Genomic DNA, 22,118 nt, shown 5'->3' with positions numbered 1-22,118 from the left:
AGCCAGCTGCGCCCGACTCAGTCCCTGGAGTTTCTGGGAGTTCGATTCGACACCCAAGTGGGCAGAGTGTTCCTGCCAGACAATCGGATTGTCAAGCTTCAGGCTCAGGTGGACTAGTTCCTAGTAGCCTCTCCTATTTGGGCTTGGGACTACGTGCAGCTGTTGGGCTCTATGACGGCCATGATGGAAGTAGTGCCCTGGGCCAGGGCTCATATGAGACCACTACAACAATCTCTGCTGCTGCGCTGGACTCCGATGTCGGAGGATTATGCTGTGCGCCTTCCCTTGGACCCAGCAGTGCGCAAGGCGCTGAGCTGGTGGACGCAGACAGACGAGTTGTCTGCAGGAATGCCTCTGGTGACCCCGGAGTGGATTGTCGTCACGACAGACGCCTCTTTGATGGGCTGGGGAGCCCACTGCTTGGGAAGGACAGCGCAGGGGCTCTGGTCTCTGCGGAGGCAAGTGGTCTATCAACCTCCTGGAACTCAGAGCCATTCGGTTGGTGTTGTTGGAGTTCATCCCGGTACTGGCGTTGAAGCCAGTACGGGTCCTGTCGGACAATGCCACGGTGTGGCCTATGTCAACCGCCAGGGAGGTACCAAGAGCGCCCCTCTAGCCAAGGAGGCCATGAATTTATGCCAGTGGGCGGAAGTGAACCTGGAACAGCTGTCAGCGGCTCTCTTTGCCGGAGTCATGAATGTCAAGGCGGACTTTCTCAGTCGCCATACCTTGGAGCCCGGAGAGTGGCAGCTATTTGCTCAGGCGTTCTTGAGCATCACGAAGCGCTGGGGCCAGCCAAGCCTAGACCTGATGGCGTCATCGGCCAATTGCCAAGTGCCGCGCTCTTTCAGCAGAGGACGGGACCCTCGCTCCCTGGGAGTAGATGCTCTTCTCCAACAGTGGCCGGCACAAGAGCTTCTCTATGTGTTCCCGCCCTGGCCCATGTTGGGCAGGGTGATAGACCGGGTGGCAAAGCATCCAGGCCGGATAATCCTGGTGGGTCCAGTCTGGCCCAGACGTCCCTGGTATGCGGACTTGATCAGGCTCTCAGTGGACCATCCTCTGCGGCTGCCAGTGGAGCAGGGCCTGTTGCATAAGGGTCCCGTGGTGATGGAGGATCCCTCCCCCTTTGGTCTTTCGGCCTGGCTATTGAGTGGCAGCGTCTGAGGAAGAAGGGCTTCTCAGACAAGGCATCGCCACTATGCTGAGAGCGAGGAAGCGCTCTACTTTTACTGCTTACGCCAGGGTTTGGCGTACCTTTGCAGCGTGGTGAAGCAGGCTCATTTTCTTCATTCACTGCTCCAATTTCTTCAGTGTTGGCATTCCTGCAGAAGGTCTGGAGAAAGGCCTGTCGCTCAGTTCCCTTAAAGTCCAGGTAGCGGCCCTGGCTTGCTTCAGGGGCTGCCTGAAGTGTGCTTCCCTGGCTTCGCAGCCAGATGTGGTGCGTTTTCTCAAGGGAGTTAAGCACCTGCGTCCTCCTCTGCACTCAGTGGTGCCTGCGTGGAATCTCAACCTGGTGCTAAGAGCATTACAGAAGCCGCCTTTTGAACCCTTGTTGAGGGCATCTCTGAAAGACCTGACGTTGAAAGCAGTCTTTTTGGTGGCTATCACTTCAGCCAGAAGAGTTTCCGAGCTCCAGGCACTCTCATGTCGAGAGTTTTTTCTGCAGTTCACTGAGGCAGGAGTGACTATTCGCACAGTGCCTTCCTTCCTGCCCAAGATTGTTTCTCGCTTCCATGTGAATCAGCAGCTCTGTCTCCTTCCTTTCGTAGGGAGGACTACCCAGAGGAGTACTCTGCTCTTAAATATCTGGATGTGAAACGAGTCATCATCAGATACTTGGAAGTGAACAATGATTTCCGGAAATCGGATCATCTGTTTGTCCTGTTTGCAGGTCCTCGTAAGGGTCTGCAGGCTGCTAAGCCTACAGTGGCAAGATGGGTCAAGGAAGCCATTGCAGCGGCTTATGGCAGCGGGGCAACTTGGGCATCGGCCCATACATTCTCCAAGCATTACCGCTTGACTGTGGCTGCACGGGCGGAGGCCCGGTTTGGAGCTTCAGTGTTGAGTTCAGGGATTTCAATGTCCCGCCCTGGGTGAGTACTGCTTCGGTACATCCCACCAGTCTATGGATTGATCAGCATGATGATATGGAAGGTAAAATTATGTATCATACCTGATAATTTTCTTTCCATTAATCATAGCTGATCAATCCATAGCCCCTCCCAGATATCTGTGCTGTTTTTATTCTGGTTGCATTTCAGGTTCAAGTTTAGTCTTCAGTTACTTCAGAAAGACTTCGTGTTCAAGTTTTTTCACTTGGATTCTTCAAGAGTTGAGACGAGTTTGTGTTACAGTGAGCTGCTGCATTCCTCTCCCCTCCGTTTTACGGGGCTGGATTGAGACTTAAAATTCTGCCGGCACTCCCTCCCGCTTCGTGCGGCTGTAGGGCAGCTTTGTACCCCTCCCGCTTCGGCGGTGTTAGGGTCAGTCAGCTCCTCCCGCGGTTGCGGTTGCAGGATAAGCCAGATCCCCCGCATCGGCGGGTGTGGTGTCCCTCCCCCGCTCCGCGAGGATGAGCTGGACGGATTCCCCTCCCCCACGTGTGGGGATGAGCTGGGTTAATTCCCCCCCCGTTTCGGCGGTGGTGAGCTGGGCAGAGTGTCCCTTCGTGGGTGTAATTCTCTAAGTGCTGAGTCCTGCGGATGGAGCTTTGATATCGACATACTGAGGAGTTTCCGGCAGCACATGACCACATATAGGGAGGCAAAAGTTTGCTCTCTATCTCCACCTGCTGGTAGATGGACACAACCCACCAGTCTATGGATTGATCAGCTATGATTAATGGAAAGAAAATTATCAGGTATGATACATAATTTTACCATCTCTGGACTCTTACCTCTTATTCAGAAGATATAGAAGTTATTACAAAAGTATAGTAAATACCATGACTTTAATTAAAAAAAAAAAAAAAACTAATTTTTTTTAACCTGTGGTACCTGCTTCCCACTAGATCACCAGGGAATTTAAAGTTAACTATTTTGGGGGAAGGCTGTGTGCCTGTAGAGGCTGGAGCTGAAAGCCCTAATCAGTTGTTACATAGGGCCCAAGTTGGTCAGCTGCTAGAGGGTGGCAGTAGCAGAGGGCCTGACTTTGGACCTTGCCTTTGCCATACAGATTTTGATCATAACCTTGCTGAATGGGGTGAGGGAGGACAGTATGGTGGGTATTGTAGACAAGGGGCCCTTTGTTTTCAGCTTCATCAATGCCAGGGCGCATCGGCTTTGCATCTCATCAGAGCATGACATTAAGACAATTGAGGCCACTGGTGTCCAACTCCACAACATGAGGACCACTCATCCTCAACAGCCTCCAAGTACCGAATAACTCCTCAGGAAGACGTGGCCACTCTTGCATTCCTCATGCCTTTGTTGATTGCAGACTTTGAGGAGTAGCTCATGAGGAGATTCGATGAACAGAGAGAGCACTTTTTTGCTCAGTGCAGAGGTGCAGCTTCAACACCATTGATTTCAGTGCAGAACATCTAACCAATCACTGAGACTCATGCACTGCCTGCAGGGGCGGCATTTATATCAAGACCATTAAGGGCCTTGGGGTTGATACCTGCTGCACTGTTGTTAATCATCAGTGTGTCGCAGGAGGAAGCTTAAATCAAGGCATTGGAAATCCTCTGTGTCAGCACACATGCCCAAGGCCTGACACCAATGTCAGTAGATCAAGATAGGCAGAGACTTCTCTTCTGGAGTACTTTTCAGAGTCTGTGCTCCTGGGATTCTGATTATGAGCCAAAGACGGAGTCAACATTATCTGACCCATATTCTGAGGTAAACAACCTAGCATTAAAAGTGAATTGAGAAACGAAACCAGTTTATTAGCGGTATTGGAAGACTACAAAATAAATCAGATGGACAACCATCTAATCTACAATATCTACAGGAAACACATGGCATCAGAGACTGACAATCTTCAATGGTAACTGGGTGAAAGGTACTCCACAATTGGTCTGCCACAATGGGTGCATCAGAATTAGTCAGTGAATTTGATTGACTATCATAACGATTGTTGGCCTAAAAGCTCAGAATGGACATTAGCAATTTTGTTTTGAAAAAAAATCAGTTTGTGCTTGAGCATCAGACAGATCAGTCAAAGGTAAATCAGATGAAGGAGGTGGTAATGTTAGCTTCGGAACCAATTAAAATAATTTCTTAGTACTTAAATTTGCTTTTCCTGTTTTCTTTGCATAATAATTTTCTGGCCTCAGAGAGATTGTTTATAAGAATTTAGATCTTTTCCCAATCTGATTTTGCAGCTGGATCATGGCTCCTCCACCATCTCCTTTCAAGATGGCAACAATTTTGCTTATTCAAGTGCAATGAGTCATTAAACCAAGGAGAACTATTCTGCCTGTTTACTGATTTTACTATATCAGTGCCGTAGCGAGGGCGGCTGACAACCGGGCGGGTCGCTGCTGCGCACCCCCCCCCCCGAAGCACATTCTTACTGCCATACGAAAGGGGGGGCAGGCGGGAACGCTGATACACCCCAAGTGCACGTCGCTGGGAGCTACGTCGGCTCCGCTGGTTCCCTGCTCTCTCTGCCCCGGAACAGGAAGTAACCTGTTTCGGGGCAGAGGGAGCAGGGAACCAGCGGAGCCGACACCACCCAGTGGCGTGCACCCGGGGCAGTCCGCCCCACCGCCCCCCCCTCCTACACCACTGTACTATGTAAAGGAGCAATATCATTCAAAACAGTTGTCAATGCAGTGTCTCAATTAGACTTAGCTATAGTTGGACTATGTGGACAGCTGGAACGAACCTGGGAAAAAAGGTGACAACCAATTCTATGTGTTCTGGAGAAGAGAAGTTAAGATCTATAAGAATCAGCAGAAGAGAAAAAGGCTTTTTTTCAGTCAAGAAATAAGAAATTCAAGCAACTCTTCAAATGCCCTTTTTAAACTTTTTGAAAAAACACAAATCCAATACTCTCAATCCCAGAAGCATCACAACCATGCGCAGAAGACCTGGCACAACATTGACTTCAGTAAGAAAGTCTTTAATTTTGTTTACTTTAGCCTGGAAATCTAGATAACTTGACATAGTTCCATAAAATCAAAGAAACTATATTTCAGTGGACAGAATATGAGAAATTTTTGAGGAAATCTCTTCTATTACAGTCTCGAAGACCTTTGCTAGACTTCCAAAAAAATCTTGCCTTCTAGATATATGCCCTTCATATCTGTTGAACTAGGTTCTACCCCAAATCTTGCAATGGTTAACCGCCTTTGTTAATAAGACACTACAATCGGGTTGCTATCCACAGTCTTTGTCCAAAATAGTCTTTTACACCTTTACCAATATCCATAGGAGCTGACTTATCCAAAGTAGAAAACTTCCACCCAGTTGCAAGCATACCATGGATGACTAAGCTGCTGGAATTTCTGGTAAATGAACAGCTCCAAAATTTCTTATACTCCTTCAACATCCTACATAAAATGCAACATGGCTCTAGATGCCCACACAGCACAGAAACACTGCTTCTTGTCCTCACTACCAAAGTTAGACAGTTATGGAGCAGAGGCCAACAGGTAATTTTACTAACATTTCGACAGAATTTGATGCTGTGAATCACTCAATCCTCCTTTTCGTGTTAAATGAGATGGGCATTTCCGAGAAAGTGTTGAGCTGGTTTGAATTATATCTGAAGATCATATTGTGTTAAAGGCAAGAATTATAAATCAACAAGCTGGTGCCTGGGATGTGGGGTTCCCCAGGGCTCACTGTTCTCGCCTTCTCTCTTTAATATCCACCTGAGTTCACTAGGAAACTACTTGTCAGTCAGAGGGATCACACTATTATCATATCCAGATGATATTGTCCTTTTATGCCCGGTACTGGAAAACTTTGAGGACACTTTAGATTCCATTAGGTACCACATTTCTGTCATCGATGGCTGGACTACAAAATATTTCCTGAAAATAAACAAGCAAAAAATGAAAATACTCTGGTTTGGTGAGGTCAGTTCACTTCTAGCAATGTCGGTAACTCAGAACACAGGAGAACTCCTAAAAATAGAAGACCATTCGAGGGTACTTGGCATCATTTCTAGATTTTGGTCTGAGATTTAATAAATGTCCTTAGGAAAAGATTTTTTTTTTATTTTTATTTTTATTAAACTCGGACAAGAGCAAGCAGATCGCTATTTCAAAAGGAAGACTGTAGTGTTCTAGCCCAGGCAGTTTTGTTACCACAATTAGACTATTGCAATTCAGATCTGAAGCAAACTGCTCACCTGTCTACAGCAGATGCAAAAATACTGCTATTCGAATGGTTTGCGGACTGGGTTGCTTCAACGTGTCATCAATGCGTGATCTTCCCTGGTTGCCAACTCATCAGCATATAAATTTCAAGGTACTTTGCTTAATTTTCAAATATCTGATCAGAGAGGTTGTTCCATCCCGTAGCAGAACTTTGAGTTTTCTGAAAACGCTGAAATTAGGTTTCCCATCACTGAAGTGCATTCGCTTAAAACCATTATTGAGAATTCCTTTTCCTTTGCAGGGACAAGACTATGGAATATGTTAGCACCAGATCTAATGCACATATTCTCCTACTTCTCCTTCAGGAAGGCCTTGAAGACTTATCTATTTGACAGATAGGTATTATGTCAACAGTTCAGGCCACCCGTGTAACTGATTTCTTCTTCCTGTTATCGTTCCTTGAGACGTCAGTTCACTTTATATGATAAACTTCACTTTCCTTATTGTAAACAGCTATGAATCCTGTATGGAAAATGGGCGGCATATAAGACTCCAGTAGAATAAGATCTTTATAGAGGGGCCCAAGGTTATCCATCACCTGATTCCAGGAAATCGTTGGATCGATTTGTCCCCACGTTACAATACTTAATATGTTTAGATGCAGAATGAGATAGAAAATTAAGTGAGAAATGAGATAAAAATGGTCATACCAAGGAATGGCCGACCAAGCAGGAGTAGAAAGTAAGAGCAATGGACCTGAAGCAATCGTATCTAATGACTGACCCTTTTCATGATTAATAACAATGACACCACAATTCAACTGACAGCTAGATAGTAGAGAAAAAAAGCTTTGAAGTTTAGAATCAGAAGGATCATTTAAAAGGAGATTTAAGTCCCTTATTACAACAAATTGAGAAAATTGACAAGCAAAATGATTAATGTTCTCAAATAAATCACATTGAATAGAATGCCAAGAACCTGGGGGGGGGGGGGGGGTCGATAAATTTATATAAAACCAACAGTACTAGAAGCAGTCAAATCATATTGTAAACGCCAAACCATGAACTCTAATCCTGGTAGATGTTAAAAAATAGCCACACACCCCTCCTACCCAAAGGGCACAAATGAGATAACACGAGTATCCTTATCAATTAACCAATATCCATACCGGTAGGAGAGAGTCAACATTTTTCCAGACCACTGGCCCTTTATAACGTCAGATCCTAAAGATAGTCTGGCTAGGATACCATCTGTATCTGTTTGAAGCCCTCTTCTTCCCTCCCCCGGTCAAGCTCACTCAACATCAGGAAATACTTATGAACCAAGATGCTGTCTTCTCTCTTAGAGGCAAATGTGCTCAAACCTGTTCCTTCAAGGAAAGAGGGCAGGGATTTTACTCTGAGTATTTTCAAGTCACAATGAAGATAGGTTTCAGTCCCATCCTAGGCATAAGGACCCTGAACAAGTCTTTAGGAAGAGAAAAGTTCAGCATGGTTTCCCTGAGCACACTGGGTATTTATTAAAAAGAAAAGCCTTCAAGAATTTGCAAAACGTCATACAGTTATTGAGTTGTCTTATTTCCCTTGGGATATAATTCCAACCTTTAGTGTTTAAATGAGAAAAATCTCTGGTTAGAGTGGATATATTTAATATTTTTGTAACTAGGGAAGTGTATAATAATCCCTTTCAGTTAAAGTTTTCAAGTTGGGAGATCTATCATGTGACACATATAGTCTGGAGCCATCCCGTAAATAATTTTGTAAATAAAAGTACATGTTTTGAAAATGATTCTAGCTTTATAGGTAACCAATGTAATCTGATGAGTGGTGATGCCCTTTCAAATTTATTCTATGGAAACACCATTGCTTGCCTTTTGACCTTGCATCAACTTCTCTGATATTCACAAAATGCCCTATGGTTGTAACAGCTTATCTGCCTAGGCTGGGAGAGCATGAATTTCCCTGTTTGGACTGGTAAAGAGCACATCTCAGGAAGCACCGATTTTTCTGCTTCCTGAGATGTGCTCTTTACCAGCCAGTCATTTAAATAGGAAAATGCATGCACCCATAGTCTACATAGATATGCTGCTTTGACCTAAACATTAGACACACCGATACTGGGTTATTCTTGTGTCTGTAACAGCATCTTTGCTTACAGGCGCCTAACAGGACTTCTGGATTTTTCAGAAGCTGAGAAAGCTAGTTTTAATATTTTGGGCATCTCCAAAAAAAAAAAAAAAACCCCAAATAGAAGTGTTTGAGACTAACCATGGGTGAAAAATTAGTCTAGCAGTGGTTTCAATAAGACTTTTATTCATAGAGAGAATAGAATCTGCATTATAGGATAGATGTGAAGGCCAGGTCAGTGTTTAATCTCTCTATATAAAAGGCAACACCAACGTTCTATGAAGCCTCCAGCTGGAAGTGTGAAGGGGGCGAGATATCCGGTTTCCCTATGAGTGTCTGCCCCGCCCTCTCTGTAACACAGTCAGTGAAGGAAAACAGCAGAGCACGAAATCAAATCGCTCTCTCTATATAAAAGGCAACACCAACGTTCTATGAAGCCTCCAGCCGGAAGTGTGAAGGGGGCGAGATATCCGGTTTCCCTATGAGTGTCTGTCCCGCCCTCTCTGTACCACAGTCAGTGAAGGAAAACAGCAGAGCAGGAAATCAAATCGCTGGCTCTGTAACAGTGAAGGACTCAGAGGGGGGGGGAGAGAGGCCAGAGGGCAGGGACACACACACTCCCACATGCACACAGAAGAAAACATTGCTAGCCCCCGTTTCATTTGCATCAGAAACGGGGCTTTTTACTAGTGTTTTATAAGAGAGCATGATTTGAGCTCTTAGATTGCACAGTCACAAGTGTTCAAACGTGATTGTGCCTGGCTGTGTGATGGATTATTTTTTAGTGTATGGGGTTAAATCAAAGAGTCAAAGACTAATAAAGCCTACTTTAATGTAAGTGAATTGCAGGCATTTGTGACTATATCAAATTATTATACTAAACTTTTTTCTTCTGTTTTGGCTTTTGTTGCTCTTCCTTATTGTAGTTTAAAATGTTTTATCCACCTTTTGCAGAAAGGTTCTGAACATACTAGGGCACAGTCCATTGCTTTAAGCTGTGAATGTCTGTGATACATTATCTAAATCCATGCTGATAGTGGCTATTAAACAATTTCTGTTTTATTTTGCTTCTCAAAGGAGGATGCTATCGATTACTACAGCAGGGAGAAGGATAAACTCCTGGAGGAATATATTCAGAAGAGAAAAACGGTTCACACTAGACCTTTAGGAATGGCTTTTATAACTTTCACAGAGAAATCTATGGCAACTTAGTAAGTTTGTTAATGTGTGTGATGCTAACTTTTGAGTAAAATAAGCTTTTTCCTAGAGGGCCTTGTTTGGCAAAGCCACTGAGAATGTCTGATCTTTGGATTAGTTGTAGCTGTGGGGCTTGACTTTGAGAGCTTTGAAGAGTGAATAGTGAGTTTCACTAATCAATGGAACATGTCTGGTGATTTCAGATAGTGTAGGCAAGGCAACCCAATGCACTAATCCCGTTTGTAAGGTAATATCATAATTAAAGCAATGCTGAGTCAAATGGAGGTCTGTTATTCCTGCGTCTGACAGTGGCCATTTCAGGTTACAACCAGCAGATTCCAAAAAGTAGATCAAAATTTCTTATAGCTCATTTCACGGAGCAGTGATAACTTTCCAAGTTGACTAATAATTTTTATGGACATTTCCTCCGGAACTTGTCCAACCTTTTTGAACCTTACTGGTTGTTTGCCTTGACCACGCTTTCTGGCAAGAGATTAAATATGTTAACTATGTGCTGCATAATTAAGTATTTTCTCCAGTGAGAATGTTGTCATTCTGCTGCTCTGTGTCTTCTCTCTACAATGTCATATTTTCTCTCTCCTGCACTGCATTATGATATAGTGTTTGTCATTGCAGGACATTATAAACCAAAAAATGCAGAATATGCAAACTTAAGTGTCAGATGTAATTCAAATGTGAAAAAATTGTTTTTAGCCTCGGCTCTATATAGAACTAACAGGCATATGAGATTGCATGGATGTGTGTGTAAGTTTAGACTTAGCTGTACAAAACTCTTCATAGAGGTAGATGCTTTGAGAGACATCTGACTTTTCCCAGTTCTCAAAAATGGGCATGATTTGAGGAAAATGGGGTGGGGGGGACAAAGTTGGAAGCTTTCTCATAACATATGCTTGTGGTTTGTATGTGTGGTTCATCTACCCCTTATAACTGAAAAGGATGAACTATCCCTGCTAAACTTCATGTGAAGAACATCCAGCTTTTTAGAGTTGGTGGGTGATTTGAATGGACAGAGTTACATCTTTCTAAATGAAATGTGTATTTTTGGTATAATTTTTCTCAAATGATTTTCTGTTTATGAAATAGTTTAGTCAGTAGGAGAAATCACTATTTACTTAGTGTCCTCACCAGACCAGTTCAGAACCTGTAGATTATGCCCATCAACCAGCAGATGGAGACATAGGACAAGAGCCTTGAGCTCTGCCCTCTAAAGGCACCATGCAACATTGTGTCTTCAATATTTCTCTGTCTCTTGCAGATGGTGATGCACAGGCCTTACAGCTCCTAGACTGGTCCATTGGGTTAGCTCCTGAGCCAGTTAGAAAACTGTGCTTCAAGTGAGCTGAGGTTAGCTTTAAGGTTGCATCTCCAATAAAGAAATTGATATTGCTTGAGCTGGGGTATAGTTCAGAGGAGCCTGAGCTTTTCCTACCCCCCTTTGGCTGTTGCCTCATTCCCCAAAGCGGGGGCTTGAAATGAAGGAGAAAAGGATTTTATAACTCAGCACATCAGAAGGCTTGCAGCCTGCCAACGCTTTTGTAAGCATGCAGAGCTTGAAAACTGTGAGTGGCAAGAGCATGTTTACTTTCTCCATGGTTAATGGGAGGCTTGAGGCATCCCCGAAGGGAAGCACAAGGTCTGTGGCAGTCCTATTACTGATGAGAAACAACTTAGAAACATGACGACAGATAGGGCTAAATGGCCCATCCAGTCTGCCCTTCCTCAGTACCCACTAATTTCCTCCTTTTTCTAAGGGATCCCACGTACCTGTCCCATGCTTTCTTAAATTCTGACAGTCTTTGTCTCCACAACCTCCACCAGGAGGCCATTCCATGCATCAACCACCCTTTCTCTGAAAGAGTATTTTCTTAGATTCTTCCTAAGCCTATTTCCTCTTAAGTTCATCCTATGCCCTCTTCCAGAGTTTTCCTTCATTGAAAAGCTCACCTCCCTGTACATTAACGCAACTATGCATTTAAAAACGTCTCTATCATATCTCCTGCCTCTCTTCTAGCGTGTATACATGTTGAAGTCCATGAGCCTAGCACTATATGTTTTATGACCAAGACTGCTTAACAGTTTGGTAGGCCCCTCTGGACAGACTCTATCCTGTTTATATCTTTCTGTAGACGTGGTCTCCAGAATTGCACGCAGTACTGTAATGGGGCCTCACCAGAGACTTGTATAGAGCATTATCACCTTTTTTTTTTCCTGCTGGTCTTCCCTCTCCTTATGCATCCAAGCATTCTTCTGACTTTGACCATCACCTTTTCTACCTGTTTGGCCACCTTAAGGTCATCAAACACAATCACCTCCCCAGAGTCTTGCTTTTCTTCGTACACAAGAAGCGCTTCACCCCCATATATTGTATTGTGTCCTTGGATTCTGTAACACAAGTGCATGACCCTGCAGTTTCTTAGCATTAAATCTTAGTTGCCAAGTATTGACCATTCTTCAAGCTTTGCTAGATCCTTCTTCATGCCATCCATACCCTCTGGGTGTCCACTCTATTAGGGTTTTGGTATCATCCGCAAAGAGACACAACCTTCCAGACGGTCCTTCTGCATATCACTCACAAAGATGTTGACAAGACAATCCTGCGCAACCACTGATAACATCTCTTTCCTCGGAGCAAGCTCCATTTACCCACTGCCCTCTGTCTCCTCCCGTTAACACAGTTTTAACCCAGTCAGTCTCTTAGCTCCCTTAATCATCGCCTGTGCAGAACTGTTGTCAAAGGCTTTGCTAAAATCCAAGTACACTACATCTAGCCGCCCCATGTTCTAGAGTCTATTAGACTACAGCGCAGGTCTTGATTTTGGTAAGCCTGAGGTAAAGGCTAGGACAGTGTTTTCGTTTAGTGCTGGGTGTTTGTCTAGTTCTGATAGTAGCGACTGACCAGCGATGTATTTTCCCCTTGTTTTGGTACAAAAAAAGGCAGACGTTTTCTTGGGTCAGACTGGCATGAGGCATTTGTGGGAAGAACATTTTCTGTCTCAGCTTGTCCAAAGCAGCCTGGCCTAGACGTTTTGGCATTGAAAAACATTTCTAGCATGACTTTGACCTCTGCAAAATGTCCTATTCAGAGTTTTGGCATGTTTTCAGGTTTGGCCAAAACGTTACGCTTGTTTTCAGCAGAAGCTGAAACTTCATACCTTTTGCCCATTTGACTTAACTTTGTTTTTCACATAACTGCGCAAGACTTGCCCACTCCACTCTGAACAAGACCTTTGCTCCAAGCCCCCCGGGCCTTTATTACAACAGTGTTTCCCAAGTAGGGTCCTGGAAGTACCCCCTTGCCAGTCAGGTTTTCAGGATATCCACAATGAATATGCATGATATTGATTGTATGTAGATGTCTTTCATGCATATTTATTGTGGACATCTTGTGTCTCCAGGACTGACTTGGGAAACATTGCATTGCAATACCCAGTGGTTGCTATCATGAGACTCAAGAGGTCACAGCAGCCATGTTGAGAGTGGAACCAGCATGGTCAGGAGTGACTGGGATCACTCCTGCCCTGACTGGACCACCAGGGATTATAAGGTAGGTCCTGGGGGTCCTACGGGTGGGTGAGTAAAAGTCCTAGATGGGGGGCTCCTTGTGTTCGGGGAGGTAAGAAGGGGGGCAGAACTCAGATTAGGGACCATCTGCGCTCATGATGCTGTCACAAACATGACAGAAATTGCAGGCTAGCCATTCTCTGCCCCCAGAATGCCTATGCTTACAGGTAGACACTTTTCCTAGCACCTACTTCATGTATCTATATGCCTGGACAATTTTGTTAAACACCTCTTTGAACCTATAAATCACTATCTGCATTCTCAAGTGAGTTAGAAAATTACCTCCAAAATGGAGAGTGCCATTGGTAAATGTGTCTATTGTACTGGAAATCTGCAGATCCATTCTGTGCAAGAAATACTATTTTCCCTGCCAAAGAAATTCCAAAGTGCCTTTTCCTTCCCTCTTTTCTTTACACCTTGCAGTTCCATTGGCTCCCCATTTCTGTCTGCCTACCCTGTCCTGCCCTCCTTGAACATCTTGTAGTCTGAGTGGCTTAGCAACAATGTCTAAATCTCCTCATGCGTTAGGATCATCAAACCTTGCATAAACGTAGTGAGTTTGTTATAATCACTGGAGTGGCTCAAATAACTCTGAAATTGGAATGTGAAAATACTCCTGAGTTTTCTGCAGTCTTGTTACTGCCTGTTGAATGAGTTTCATGTTCCCTGAGCTGCAGACCTGGTTTTTAGTCATTTGCCAGCACCCATAGCTTGCCAAAACCTGGGTTCTGTCTCAGTTGTAGTGAGACTAGGGGAAATTCCCTCTCCCCATGTTTTCATTTGGCTGTATTGGGCACAGTGGGAACCTCATGAAAGCGGAGGTCCAAAATATCTTACATTAAATGACTTAAGTTACACAAGCAATACTATATTGAATTCAGCAAGATTGCATGTGAAATAATTTAGCTGTTGCTGTATTTTGCCATTGCAGTATCCTGAAAGACTTCAATGCCTGTAAATGTGAAGGTTATAAATGCAAAGGAGAGCCCCAGTCATCCTCCTATAGCAAAGAGCTGCGCACTTGCCAGGTGGAATGTGAACTACGCCACCCATCCAGAAAACATCTATTGGTAAGTGCCCCTAAACTCTTTCATTGATGAAATTATAACCTCATAATTACTAATTGTATCTGATATCCTGAAATGACAATGTCATAACTAAACTATGTAAGCCACATTGAGCCTGCAAATAGGTGGGAAAAGGTGGGATACAAATGCATAAATAATAATAAGAAGTACATAAGTATTGCCATACTGGGAAAGACCAAAGCTCCATCAAGCCCAGCATCCTGTTTCCAACAGTGGCCAATGCAGGTCACAAATACCTGGCAAGATCCCAAAAAGTACAAACATTTATACTGCTTATCCCAGAAATAGTGGATTGTCCCCAAGTCCATTAATAACGGTCTATGACTTTTCCTTTAGGAAGCCGTCCAAACCTTTTTTTAAACTCTGCTAAGCTAACCGCCTTTACCACATTCTCTGGCAACGGATTCCAGAGTTTAATTACACGTTGAGTGAAGAAAATTTTTCTCTGATTCGTTTTAAATTTACTACATTGTAGCTTCATCGCATGCTCCCTAGTCCTAGTAATTTTTGGAAAGCGTGAACAGATGCGTCACATCTACCCATTCAGCTCCACTCATTATTTTATAGACCTCTATCATATCTCCCCTCATCCGCCTTTTCTCTAAGCTGAAGAGCCCTAGCTGCTTTAGCCTTTCCTCATAGGGAAGTCGTCCTATCCCCTTTATCATTTTTCGTCGCCCTTCTCTGCACCTTTCTAATTCCACTATATCTTTTTGAGATACGGCGACCAGAACTGACACAATATTCGAGGTGCGGTCGCACCATGGAGCGATACAAAGGCATTATAACATCCCTCATTTTTGTTTTCCATTCCTTTCCTAATGATACCTAACATTCTATATTGCTTTCTTAGCCGCTGCAGCACACTGAGCAGAAGTCTTCATCAAAGACACCTAGATCCCTTTCTTGGTCAGTGACTCCTAACGTGGAACATTGCATGACGAGCTATAATTCGGGTTTCTCTTTCCCAGATGCATCACTTTGCACTTGCTCATATTAAACGTCATCTGCCATTTAGACGCCCATCTCTCCCAGTCTTGTAAGGTCCTGTTGTAATTTTGCACAATCCTCCCATGATTTAACGACTTTGAATAACTTTGTGTCATCAGCAAATTAATTACCCTCACTAGTTACTACCATCTCTAGGTCATTTATAATATGTTAAAAGCAGCGGTCCGAGAACAGACCCCTAGGGAACCCACTAACTACCCTTCGCCATTGAGAATACTGACCATTAACCCTACTCTCTGTTTTATTTAATTTATTTATTTAGTGCATTTGTATCCCACATTTTCCCACCTCTTTGCAGGCTCAATGTGGCTTATAATAATCATGAATAGTGGAAATATATTAGAAAATATACATTCGGTGTTATAGAAGAAGCTTGGGTAACATGATAATGATAAAACATGATAGTAATATAACAAGCAGATGTTATAGGGACAGTTCTGAATATATGTGGAGGAGTGGTGTATATTCACATTTGTTGATCTTTGTGGTATGCCTTATTAAAGAGATGGGTCTTCAGTGAGTTTGCGGAAGTTGGTTAGTTCGTAGATCGTTTTTAAGTTGCACGGCAGTGTGTTCCATACTGTGGCTCAAGTAGGTAAAGTTTGACGCATGCATTAGTTTGTATTTTAGACCTTTGCAGTTGGGGAAGTGCAGGTTAAGGAATGTGCGGGATGATCTTTTAGCATTCCTGGGTGGTAGGTCTATGAGGTCTGATGTGTAGGCTGGTGCATCTCCGTGAATGATTTTGTGGACTAGGGGAGCATATTTTGAACGTGATGTGCTCTTTAAGTGGGAGCCAGTGTAGCTTTTCTTGTAGAGGTTTAGCACTTTCATATTTTGTTTTATCAAATATGAGTCTAGCTGTTCTGGGCTGTTTGAAGTTTCTTTATTATTGCTCTTTACAGCCGGCGTAGAGTGCGTTGCAGTAGTCTAGATGACTGAGCACCATTGATTGTACCAGGTTATGGAAAACAGTCCTTCAACCAGTTTTCTATCCTGAACCAGTTTTAATCCACAATAGAACACTACCTCTTATCCCATGACTCTCCAATTTCCTCTGGAGTCTTTCATGAGGTACTTTGTCAAACAGCGTGCAGTTTGCAGGTGACAGCATAATTGTTGAGAGAAGATTTGTTTTTGTTAGTATTTACAGCAGAAATTAACATAGAGGTCCTACATGGGTGGCAGAGCCGGTGTTGGGAGGCGGGGATAGTGCTGGGCAGACTTATACGGTGTGCTGCAGGTTCTCAATCTTCACAGCGTCTCCTCCAGCTGTGGATTGCTTCAGGGCCCCTCTGCCATCGCTCATTTCATCGAGCGGCTGTATGGACTTCCCTGCAGCAAAGGTGGTGGGAGCCATGGCTCCAGGGATAGAGAAACTTCCAGCTCAGGGGAAGTCATGGCAATCCCAGCAAGCCACCTGGAATCACTCCTGCCTCGGGTCGAAGCACAAAACTGTCCATTGGCCCAGATAGTACTGGGGCCGAGGCTTCAGACAACAGACGCTTCACTCCCTTGCATTTCTTCCCATCTAGTAGGAGAGATAAGGAAACAAACTGAACACCAAACGTCCACCATTCTTGGAACGCCCGCAATAGAAATACATCTTGAACTAGATTTTAAATGTGTCATACTGATAGTAATATCTGATCCTATGAAGTAATCTTCATTTCCAAAGATTTTTTAAATTGACTTGATCTTCCATGTATAAAAATGGGTCTAAATACGCTCCTAATAACCTTTAAGAATTCTCAAAGGTAAGAGGAAGACTTCAATATCTAACTCACCACCCAGCATCATCCATACCTAAATTTTGTACCTCTGGTGCGGGCAGATCACCAAATTGAGAGCCATGTTGAGTTGATTAAGGGTTTGGTTTGAGTCTTTAATACATTGTTGGGTTTTTTTTTTTTTTTTAATTTTTTATTTATAACCATTTAAATTTTTACAAGCGATAAACAACTTGCTGGAAATACAGAGAAGGTAATATGTAGGAATTATTTCAGTCAGGTAATTCTATTCTCTTCCTTAGACCACAAGATAAGGAGATCAATTAAACAGTAAACAAAAAAAAAGTGGTATTAACCTGATTATCCCCAGATATTACTTGTCTAATTCATTATTCCACATTGATCATCTGGTTGACTTCTTCAAGGCCAATACGGTGTAAAGTCAAATCATTTCATTGAAAACATACTTGTTGTCCAATATTAGTTAGAAATATACATCTGATTACATTCTTCTCTTTTAAAAACCAGAAGTTATTTAACAATACATATACTTAGTCTCTAATTCAAATCCCAGTTTTCACAGGCTTCACTCCTTTTAAAGTAATAATTGAGGAAATATTTATACATTGTTATTTTATTATCATTTAGATTGATGTGCCCCCTAGCTGTCTTTGCCTGTGGGGGCTTTGCCTCGTCTTGGTTTTAACTATTTTCAAGGCTTTTACAGTTTAGTACTAATGGTTTTTTGAAGTGTATCATGTCCAAAAAAAAAAAAGCCTGCTTACAGTCCTTAGCTTGAAGATCTATTTTAATTGATACTATTTTATTGTATAATATTTAATTTGTATTGTTCCATTATCCATGTGTAATTTGCTTTGAACTGATCTGTAATAAAGGCAGACCAGAAGACAAGCCCCCCTGGGCTTTGCCTTTCAGGGCTGCCGTTGGAAGGCCACCCTGAGGAATTGTGCTCCCTGTGGTGTCTTTATAGATCTTTTCCACTCTGGGACAGGCTCTTTTGCAGATCCTGTGGTTCAACAAGTACACAAAATGTTTTCTCTTATAATTTGCCTCTCTTTTTTTCTTTGTTTGACAGGGGAAATCTCTCGGTGCAGGGACTGAAGTGGTGGGCTCGATGGATTGGGATTAATTTCTTTCTTTTCATTGTGCTGTTTTTTCTGACCACCCCGTCCATCATCATTACCACCATAGACAAATTCAACGTCACCAAACCGATATACTACTTGAATGTGAGTGTCTTTCATTGTTTTGTCCTGTTTGCACAATGACCTATTCAGCCCATAGGCCTATTAGACCTTTCTTCACTGAATTGATGATTGAGCCTTTCATGCTTTTAAAGTTAAAGCGGGTACGTAGTCTGTCTATGCATATCTCTGATTACTATACCTCTGCACTGAAGGTCAGAGCAAGCATTGTGCAAACTTGGTTATAAAATGGTATTATTTTCCAGATTTGGGCATGGCAATATGAATAACAGGGGGTGGAGCGAGCCGGGCAGACAAGCAGTGTGCTTTCTGTGGCAATGATGATTCTGCCCGTGGAGTATCCCGTTGAAACTGAGGGTTGGCACACCCAGAGACAATGCAGTTTAGCATAAAGTATGTAGTCTCTGTGTGTACCTCAATTTCTCTGAGCTGCCTCTCTTTTCTGCAGGTAACAGAAAGGGCACTGGGAGACTGGCAGTAATCGAGAGGGAATTTTAAAGGAGTAAACTCACTGATTATTGCCCCTGTTGTGCTTAAGGATAGGGCACTTGGAGGAAAGTAATGCCCTTGCTAGATTCGCCTTGGGTTTTTTAACCCTGATAAGCCACTTGGTGGAGCTAAATATTTATTTTGGTTTTAGCTCACACTGTAGCAAGTTAGATTGGCAAGTATTTTTTATTATTTATTGCATTTGTATCCCACATTATCCCACCTATTTGCAGGCTCAATGTGGCTTACATAGTTTTGTTAGCAAAGTCATTGTAGGGTGACAGATAGATTTAATATTAGTATTTCACTGGCCACAAGGAATCATTGTTTATAAGCTAGAGAGTTGATTTTTTTTTTCTTAACTTGGTATTTGAAATGGAAAGTGAGGTGGTGTTTCTAAGGAACTAATGTCCTATATTCCATCCAGTCCTGTTGCTTGCAATCTGCTTGCTTGTTCTGTTTAACATTTCTTCTGGCAGTGAGAAAACATTTGCTCCATGCACACCTGAAGTACTTTTAGCTCCCCTGATATCTGACTAGTCAGTTATGCTGACTGTGGCACACTCAAGAAAAGCTTCCAGGCTGGAACTGAACAGCATGTTCAACAGAAGTGCCTGTTCTCAAAAGCTCTGAGTTCTAGTATGTAAGCATTTGGTGATGATATAAGATGTACTGTTAGGGGTTTATGTACATGATCCGCCTAGAGGGCTTCTGGCATTTCTGAGACTATCCGTGATTCCGGCTTAGCCTTCGGGTTGTAACAGGAGGGTCTTCTCTTCAGTGGAAGCTAAGGCCTGCCTGGATGAATCCTCAGCTACTGAAGATGCCCATAACCCACCTAAATAAGACACAACAGTTTACTGACGTATATATTTGTGGAACAAAGGCAAGATTAGTTATCCATTAGTTTTTCTTTAACATTTTGTTTTGAAACTGAAAGCATCAATCACTGATAACAGCTACAGATTTTGCATTTTCTTTTCTGAAAGATGTAGTATCGGCTGTTTAACTATAACAAATTTTTCACCCACAAAGGATCCTTCAGAGAGAGAATATTTAACCTGTTGTACACTATTTTTTCTGTCCTCTATCAGGTCTGATACAGTATATGTAGCTCCAGTTGCTGTGAGAGGGTCAATATTCAGAAGGGTTTAATGGAGCAGGAAAGGCTCAGGTGTCCAGGGCACTTAATGGCAGCTGAATATCCCCTCTGACCCCCCACAGCACTAATCAGCTAGAGTAGGGGTGGTCTGGGGGCAGAGCCAGCATGGAACTACTTGCTGCAATATTCAGTTCTCTAACTGATTAAGTGAGCAGATAGATCTGCTGAGTTAACTGGACACTGGTCTCAATATCGGTCGATGCCCAGTTAACATACCCGGACACGCCCCAGCATTGAATGTCTGGGGTTGACTGGCTTACAGATCACTTGCCACCTTGGGCTGAATATCAACCCCCTAATGTTTTTGTTGGGGAGATACTCTGCCCACCCCTGGTCTAATCTTGGTCCTTAAGAGCCGCAACCATGTCAGGTTTTCAGGACTTCCCTGATGATTAGGTATGGAAGATCTATTTGCATACAATGGAGGCAGGTCATGCAAATAGATCTCATGCATATTCATTGAGGAAATAAAACCCGACTGGATTGCGGCCCTCAAGGACCAAGGTTGCCCACCCCTAGGTCAGGAGCTATTAGTAATCGTTGAACATAAATAAAAATCTGAAACTAAAAGAAATCAGAATTGTCTCAGATGATTAACTACAGCCCCTCCCTTCTCAGCATCCCTAGGTTAATGGCAGCCTACAAGCCCCTGCTGCTTCTTCTAAACATTGTGCTTTAGTTTGCAGAGGACAGTATTTGCCCATTATAGCCAGGGACTACGCTTGACGCACTGACTTGCCCTCAACCTTTTCCTTTAGAACCCTGTGGTCAGCCAGTTCTTCCCAACCATCCTCTTGTGGTCCTTCTCAGCTCTGCTACCCAACATAGTTTACTATACAACACTGATGGAGTGTCACTGGACAAAGTAAGCAATTTTCTCTTCTGGTTGACCTTTTTGCATGAACTTTGCTGTTATTTTGCCATAAGCAGAGCCTTTGGCAGTCTGCTGTTGTCCTTCCTGTTGGCCTAGCAGTTGCCTTCTGTACTGTTTTTTAGACTCCCAGCTACTCTTCACTGAGACTACTGTGCCCGTAAAGGATTTGTCTTCATTTATACCCCTTCCCTCAGTTCCTCCCAGCCAAGTAATTACTGTGGTGATCCTCGGCCCCTCCTCGCTCTGGTTGATAGATGTTGTCTTAACAGCATTGCTAGCACCTGCCAGCCTAAGGAGCTGAACTCGGCTGTCCTACCTGGCAGATCACAGCAGTGCAGTCGTCATTGTACAATCCCACAAGGTCAAGTGGTTGAAATAGCTTTTGTATAGTTAAAGGATTTAATCAATTAGGGATGTGCACAGGAAACCATTTTAAGCTAGTTTGACTTTTTCAGGGCTGTGGAGTCAGTACACAAAACCTTTGAGAGTGACTCCACTGCCCTAGAATTTTTTTTGTTTTCTCTCTCTCCTGACTTTTGTTCATTTTCATATGTTTCCTTGACTTTGTGTTAACTCATAGCTTAATGTATGTTAATTATATTTTGTGCACACTAAAATTTTGAAGGCACCCTGCTGAACCAAATGTCCAGTAATGAATGCACATTCCTAAAAATACATTGTTTCCCTTTTTAATAGAAGGGATAAGAGTTTAGAGACTTGACAGGTTGCAGTTTTGGGTCCGGGTGTAAAACCCCACTGTCAGTTCTGCATTTTTAAGGGACATAGCAGACTGCAGCCAGTTATCTAGAGAAGGAAGAGATGGGCGTTTCTAGACTTGAAGAATTGGTTTTAAAGTGAGAAATAGCAAGGAGTAGATAGAGTTTTGTTGGGGGGGGAGGGATTCTCTCGAGGGATTAGTATGTAAGTTTCCACCCTCTACAGAAGAATAAGAGAAGTCTGTTCATCATAAGGTCCACTTGCCCAGTCATGGCAGGCCATTAATCCTGTTAGGGCAATACTTTAGCATATGAGCTTTGTTAATGGGAACATTATACCCTCTCCAGCAGTTCAGAGATTTGGATATGTTCATTTGATGTAAAGAGATTCAAATTAAGTTTATACCTCCTCTAAATCCACATCAGCACCATAATCCATGTTCAGTCCCACTGTAGTGTTATGTAAGGTGCTCTCTGTTAGGAGCAAATAATGCATATAATTAGGAAGCCTCAAGTGCCTCTAGGTGAGGAATTTTAGATCCTCACATTCATGGTTGGCCCACCTTCGCTGGTTTAATACATTTACATATGGTTTTTGAAAGCAAATAAAAGAGGAGGCCGCAGAAGCGGAAGACTCTGA

The 22,118-nt window shown here is 43.1% G+C and overlaps 1 protein-coding gene across 1 annotated transcript in view; it reads left to right on the top strand.

Annotated features, from left to right (window-relative positions):
- The first annotated feature begins 6,052 nt into the window (after nucleotides 1-6,052).
- Nucleotides 6,053-22,118, top strand: part of LOC115467373 (CSC1-like protein 1) — a 72,227-nt gene continuing 56,161 nt past the window's right edge. Inside the window, 6 exon segments of the mRNA XM_030199245.1 lie at nucleotides 6,053-6,106; nucleotides 9,481-9,614; nucleotides 14,114-14,198; nucleotides 14,200-14,252; nucleotides 18,108-18,261; nucleotides 20,647-20,753. Of these exon segments, the coding sequence (XP_030055105.1) occupies nucleotides 6,053-6,106; nucleotides 9,481-9,614; nucleotides 14,114-14,198; nucleotides 14,200-14,252; nucleotides 18,108-18,261; nucleotides 20,647-20,753 (587 nt within the window).

This window comes from Microcaecilia unicolor, chromosome 3 (assembly GCF_901765095.1).
Source record: "Microcaecilia unicolor chromosome 3, aMicUni1.1, whole genome shotgun sequence".
Taxonomy (NCBI): Eukaryota; Metazoa; Chordata; class Amphibia; order Gymnophiona; family Siphonopidae; genus Microcaecilia; species Microcaecilia unicolor.
The sequence above is the reverse complement of the archived record's forward strand: the minus strand, read 5'-3'. Positions and strand labels throughout refer to the sequence as shown.